The 7216-nt window shown below is 34.0% G+C and overlaps 1 protein-coding gene across 5 annotated transcripts in view; it reads left to right on the forward strand.

Moving 5' to 3' along the window:
- LOC111087520 overlaps positions 1 to 6515 on the forward strand; it is a 56448-nt gene extending 49933 nt beyond the window's left edge. For 4 of the 5 annotated variants that reach the window (XM_022394423.1, XM_022394420.1, XM_022394424.1 and 1 more), the window contains one exon: positions 3688 to 6515. In XM_022394423.1, the coding sequence (XP_022250131.1) occupies positions 4222 to 6024 (1803 nt within the window). In that variant the 5' untranslated portion in view covers positions 3688 to 4221 and the 3' untranslated portion in view covers positions 6025 to 6515. Of the gene's footprint in view, positions 1 to 3259; positions 3450 to 3687 lie in introns of all 5 variants that reach the window. The other variant, XM_022394422.1, reaches the window with a different exon arrangement.
- The last annotated feature ends 701 nt before the right edge of the window (positions 6516 to 7216 follow it).

Raw genomic sequence — 7216 nt, forward strand, 5'->3', positions numbered from 1 at the left:
AATTAGTTTGATAAATGGATATTTTAAAGTAAACCAACAATACTCAATATAAAACTCACCAAAATGTAAACTAACAATACTCAATATAAAACCATACCTAAATGTAAACTAACATTACTCAACATAAAACTAACATGTCAGCTCTCCACGTTTCCAAACCAGTTTTGATTCTTCATGGAAACTAACAACAAAACTAACTTCAAACACTTTCTTAACAGAAGTTAGCTAAACGTGATAAAAAAGGCCAAACTGATAATCTTCCTCTAATTAAGAAGAGGAAGTAAATTTAAACAAACACCTGCAAGAGGAAGTAGATTTAAACAAACACCTGCGTTTACTAACCTTCGTGTAATAATGCCATTATATTTCTAGACTTTAATTTTTGATTTAATTTCCTTACGCCAACGTTTGTTGTTAAGCGCAAAGCTACAAAAATGGGTCATCTGTGATTTGGCCACCGCGAGTATCGGACCCCGACCTTTAACGTTATTAAGCCCTCTGACTTGCCGCTGAGCCGCTAGGGGACTACACTGAAAATAAAAAATAAATTAGAAATTAATTACATCTTTGTATCTTCCTAAGACTACGTTTTTAAAATAATGATAATAAATAATTTCTAATTAATAAAGAATGAAAGGAATTAACGCTAGTCCTTGTTCCATATGAAAAGAATTAACGATGGTCCTTTTATAACATGAAAGGAATTAACGATAGTCCTTGTTCCATATGAAAGGAATTAACGATGGTCCTTGTTCAACGTGAAAGGAATTAACGATAGTTCTTGTTCAACGTGAAAGGAATTAACGATGGTCCTTGTTCGATATGAAAATAATTAACGATAGTCCTTGTTCAACATGAAAATAATTAACGATAGTCCTTGTTCAACATGAAAGGAATTAACGATGGTCCTTGTTCAACATGAAAATAATTAACGATAGTCCTTGTTCAACATGAAAATGATTAACGATAGTCCTTGTTCAACATGAAAGGAATTAACGATAGTCCTTGTTCAACATGTAAGGAACTAACGACAGTCCTTGTTCCAGGTTTTCCTAATTATGGAGACTAATGAGACACATAATGGGGGCCAAATTTAAAATTAGATTAATGGTCTTCTTGTTTGTTTGTTTCTAATTAAGAACAGAGCTACACATTGGGCTATCTGTGCTCTGCCCACCACGGGTATCAAAACCCGGATTCTAGCGTTGTAAGTCCGCAGACATACCGCTGTGCCACTGAGGGGCTAATGGTCTTTTATCGAGTGGTATAAATCCATTTTTCAAAGCCGAAGATAGTTCACAAAACCAAAAGCGGACTGTTTGTGTAATCCATATACGGCGAAGAGAAACATTATATATATTTGTTTACAGTGTTAAATGGATCTAATTTGCCGCGAGCGCACAAATATTTTTGTTTTTCTGAAAGTTTAACACTTTGAAGTTGGAAACATTTGAATTAACAGCAGTTAACGAATAATATTTTTTTCTACTTTAATAATGTAACGAATATTAGGTATTTGTGGCAGAATGAAATTATCAAATATTTAATGTAATAATGACATTGCGTAAGACATGCCTCCCAGTGGTTCAGCGGTAAGCCTGAAGGCTTATATGGCTAAAAACCGAGTTTCGATACCTCTAGTGGGAACAGATCAGATAGCCCATTGTTTAGCTTTCCGCTTTACAACAAACAAACAAAATTACGTAGCACAACGTTCATAGTTCATTATTTCACAATTATAATTTTATAATAATGCGTTTGTGAATGTTGCCCAAAATTGTGAATGTTGCCTTTGTCTGAACACACCTAAAAATAACTCATAATTTTGAAAGAAAGTGGTGGAAATAAATGACTAAAGATACTGGAAACAGAAAAAATATATAATTTTGTATTTGAATTTAATGAAAAAAATTAATCAGTGCTATTATTATAATTATCAGCACGAATGAGTGTTATTGCCTCCTTTAACTTTTCATTTTTCTGCAGGACTTACATTTTATTTTCGACATGTTTCGTGAAACTTCAGAGTTTTATAGATTAGGAAAATATGTATTACGTTTATGTGAAGAATCTTGATTTAAAATCTAGAAGAAAAAGATGAATTACAGTTGCTTGTGAATTAATGTTTTATAATAAAGTTATCCACTGTTTGCCAGACCAATCCCAGGAACAGTGAACTGCGTGAGAGAGGAAGTGTACATGAAATCTTTCCTATATAAAATAATAACTGTCTGCCTTTATGCGTGTTAATCATATTTTTCAAAAGTTTAACTGTTTGCCTTTATGCGTGTTAACCGTTTTTTAAGTTTAGCTGTCTGCCTCTATATGTGTTAACTATAATTTTTAACAGTTTAACTGTCCGCCTCTGTATGTGTTAACCATAATTTTTAACAGTTAACTGTCTGCCTTTATGCATGTTAAGCGTATTTTTTAAAGTTGAACTGTTAGCCTTTATGCGTGTTAACCGTTTTTTTAAGTTTAACTGTCTGCCTCTATATGTGTTAACCATAATTTTTAACAGTTTAACTGTCTGCCTCTATATGTGTTAAACATAACTTTTAACAGTTAACTGTCTGCCTTTATTTATGTTAAGCGTATTTTTTAAAAATTGAACTGTTAGCCTTTATGCATGTTAACCGTTTTTAAGTTTAGCTGTCTGCCTTATTTATGTTAAGCGTATTTTTTAAAAATTGAACTGTTAGCCTTTATGCATGTTAACCGTTTTTAAGTTTAGCTGTCTGCCTCTATATGTGTTAACCATAGTTTTTAACAGTTAACTGTCTGCCTTTATGCATGTTAAGCGTATTTTTTTAAAGTTGAACTGTCTGCCTTTATGCATGTTAAGGGTATTTTTAAAAATTGAACTGTTAGCCTTTATGCATGTTAACCTTTTTTTTTTAAAGTTTAGCTGTCTGCTGTTATGTGTGTTAGCCATATTTTTTTAAAATTCAACTCTCTGCCTTTATGCATGGTAACCGTATTTTTTTTATCTGTGATACTTTTATAAGTGTTTAGCTCTCTGCAATTACTTATTTTAAACCATATTTTGAAATATTTGTCTTGTCTATTTTCAACTGATATTTTACCAGTGTTTATATGACTGTCTTTAGGAACGCCAAACCATATTTGTTTTTTAATTGTGGGCTTTTTTTTTTCTCAGTGTTTCAACAACTATATTCAACCTGTGGATTTTCAAAATAATATAAAAGACTTACCGGCTATGACTGTGACATTCTATACATACGTTTTCGTTATATAGATCGGTAGCTCTCAAATTTCTTCGTCTGCGGACCACCTACCGGTCCTACCCCACCCGCTTTCGCTTATCATCGCAAAAAAAAACATCTGTATTAGTGGGGAGAATGACAATGCTTTTGATGTCACTTGCATAATGGACCAGTCTGCGGACCACACTTTGAGAATCACTGACATAGATAGAGAAATGACAAGTTTAGTTTCTGTTTTTACAAATTGAATTATTTATGTTTATATATATGTGTAGTTTAGAATTAATTCATTTTCTCTTTACAGTTTCGTGTCTGAAAGTTAAGAAAGTATTTCGTAATTAATGAAATGACTACGATAATATTCACCAAACTAATAACAATATTAAAATTAGATCATTAAAATAACGTGTCCTATTTGTATTGTTATAAATTACATTATATATATATATATATTTTTCAGGAACTCCTCTGAAGAACGATGCACGTTTCAGCAACAAACATTTTAAACCATTTAAATCACGCCAATTCGGACTCCACGTGTGATAGCTAATGTTCTCTGAACCTGTGTCAGTTGTTCGACAGTTTTATGTAGCAAGCCCCACCCTGGTCTCTTTCAGCGCATGCCACAAATATCGCTGTCGGCTGAGCATCCGCTAGGGTGACCTTGGAGAGTTCGCTGTCTGCAGAGAAAATATAGGGTCAAGGGAAAAAAAAAGAAAAAAAGGCGAGCTTGCAACCAGTGTGTCTGGGGTACCTGTTCCATTCCCTGTACGGGCACTACTTGATAGAGCTCTACCAGGCAAATGATTCTTATCTTTACATTCCCGAACGTCAAACCAGGCCCTATGAAGGTCAAATTCATTATTCAAAAAATATATATATATATAAGCTCTTATTGGTTGTCATGCGGAAAATGAAATCTGTTATGAGCTGTTTAAATATCATGTTGAAGAATTTTGCATTATAATTTTTTGGAATATTAGAACGACACATCATGGATAAAACGGGCGTTTTTTATTTTCGAGAACAAAATGGACCAATAGATCTCAGTCTCAAATCTGTCACAGAAAATCGCGTTAAGAAATGGGAAACGAAATATTTTAGAAATGCAAATAACCTCAGAGAAAAGAATATCACGAGTGTACAAGACCCAACCTCGACGAAATGGCCGAAGATTGCGAGTTTTAATGGCGCGCCCTCTGCAGTGTCGTCCTCTTCAGTTCAGCCGCAAGAATTTCGAGGACATTTAATCACAGAAAACTCAAACATTGAAGATATTCAAGAGCAAATGTCCCAAACTCCGTTTATCTTGTCATCTTCGAGTGTTCCTTTTGTATGCGATGCTCTTCTTCGAATCCCTTACCCTAAGAGAAATCTTCTCCCTGTCGAAACCTCGGGGCGTAACAATTTTCAAAAACTGTCTTCAGTTGAAAATGACGAAATTCTGGACCGCAGTAGTGAGGATGAAAGCAGGAAAGCTCAAGAAGGAAACGTCTACAGTTGCTATCCGGATAGGCGGGTAGTTCAGCAGTGTGATTCCAGATCCAGTTCTAGGAACAGTAAAAGCGATTCAAATACTTTTAACGAAGTATTCTGTCTTACTAAAAACGACTTACTTAATGTATCGGAGTCTTCGCTCCCACATTCCAACAGAGTTAATGGTGAAAATAGTTATACGGCTAAAGTATCACAAACTCTCCCAAACAGGTGCGAACACGATGACGTGCTTGAAGAGGAGGAGTTACCAGAGGATCTGTCTGTTAATAATTCTCATCGACGTTTAGAAGAATTTGTTAGTATAGCACTGAGATCGGAGAACATTCGAAGTTTTACTGGACTTAGAAGGTCAGCAAGCTTTTGTAGTTTTTCCAGCAATGCAATGGAGCAAGAACGGTGTCACGCTTTAGACAGGTCAAGAAGCAAATCAGATAGCGAAACGCCAAGTTCTTCACCCAATTTTAAAACAGATTCATCTCTATGGTCAAAACATTCTTTACGAGATAAGGATTTTAATCGGAACCTAATGGGAAGTCGTAGTTGTTCGATATCTCCTGAAAATGACAAGGGATTATTAAGAAATTATTACAATTACTATCATTCTCCATTAAGCCAAAATATTTCCAACTCATTACGCAATCCAAAGCCCCTCGTAACAACAGTAGCTAAACATTCAACAAGTCTCACAAATCGTGGCAACAACTATTGCGACCCTTCTCTGGTTAACCCTTCTGATTTTTCTACCTTAGAATCAGTGAACGCTACGTCATTAGTTACCTCCAATGACAAAAATACTCTTTTGAAGAAATTACGCCAAATAACACCGTCCGGATATCCTTGGAATGTGTACGGATATTACACTTATCTAATGCAGATGTATCACAATCACGAAGCCATAACCGGAACACCAGCTGAAGTGAAGAGCACCTTCCGCCTCTCACCTTCGCCTGCTTGTACGCCTCAGTTTTTGGCCGCAAGCTCTCCCAAACAGGATAATTTACCGGTGGAAGACGAAAACGTGAACGGTGCCGAAAAGAAACAAAATCGAATCTTAACTGGTAAGCACGTAAAGTATGGAACCGGCGCCAGCCCTTCAACGTTACTTACTCTTCGACAAAAAATTCAAGAAAGACAGAGAGCAAAAGAACTGGCCGAAATTAACGAAGTTTTCTCCAATGGAAAGATTGTCGAAACTGGAAAAAAACGCAATCGATCAGCTCTGTTCAAAACTTCTTCAGCTAAAGATGACCACCAAGAAAAAACCAGAAGTGGCTCAAAGTTTAAAATTTCAAACAAGTGATTTCCTAAAAAATGTGATGCGTCCAGTAGGGTTAAACCATCGACGAGACAGCAGTATGTCTACGGACTTACAACGCAGTGGACACAGCAGATAGCCTAATGTGGCTTTGCTCTAAAACAACCAAACAAACTCGAATGGGATCATGAACAAAAATAACAAGTTCCAGTATTCAAACTGCATTCCAGTTTTCACAACATTTAATGCGACCAATTTAGTAGTGATTGAAAGTATTTATGATGGAAGGCTGATTTTGTACATATGAAATAACTTTCCAATATTTTTTTTATGTATTTACGGAAAAATCTGTCCTATTTTTGCAATTTTCACATTTTTTATATGTGTACAAAAATTCCATTTATCAAACTAATGATGAATGGAGAACCTACGAACTTTAAAATATCCATTTATCAAACTAATTATGAATGGAGAACCTTCGAACTTTAAAATATCCATTAATCAAACTAATTATGAATGGAGAACCTTCGACCATTTTGGTGAGTTTTATATTGAATATTGTTAGTTTACATTTTGGTTAGTTTTATATTGAATATTGTTAGTTTACATTTTGGTAAGTTTTATGTTGAGTAATGTTAGTTTACATTTTGGTAAGTTTTATTTTGAGTAATGTTAGTTTACATTTTGGTAAGTTTTATTTTGAGTAATGTTAGTTTACATTTTGGTAAGTTTTATATTGAGTAATGTTAGTTTATATTTTGGTGAGTTTTATATTGAGTAATGTTAGTTAATATTTTGGTAAGTTTTATGTTGAGTAATGTTAGTTTATATTTTGGTAAGTTTTATATTGAGTAATGTTAGTTTATATTTTGGTAAGTTTTATATTGCATAATGTTTAGTTTATATTTTGGTAAGTTTATGTTGAGTAATGTTTAATTTACATTGTGGTAAGTTTTATGCTGAATAACCTATGATATATAAAGCAAACAGTTTTTTTTGTAAATTATAATGTTTAAATCTTGAGTAGCGAGATTCAGTTGTAAGATTTACAAAATTAAGGATGGCCGTGCTGTTATTTGTATTTAATCATTAGTAGCAAAAACGCCACCTCACGAGCGCCTGTTTGTTCAAGTAATTACTAATTGAAATATCCATATCTCATTGAAAGAAATGTAAAAATTGTGAACATTTTCAAAAATTATTTTTTTTCTGGGAAGTACTGCACGGGAAAAAGAGT

Source organism: Limulus polyphemus, unplaced genomic scaffold (genome assembly GCF_000517525.1).
Source record: "Limulus polyphemus unplaced genomic scaffold, Limulus_polyphemus-2.1.2 Scaffold2253, whole genome shotgun sequence".
NCBI classification, from domain to species: Eukaryota; Metazoa; Arthropoda; class Merostomata; order Xiphosura; family Limulidae; genus Limulus; species Limulus polyphemus.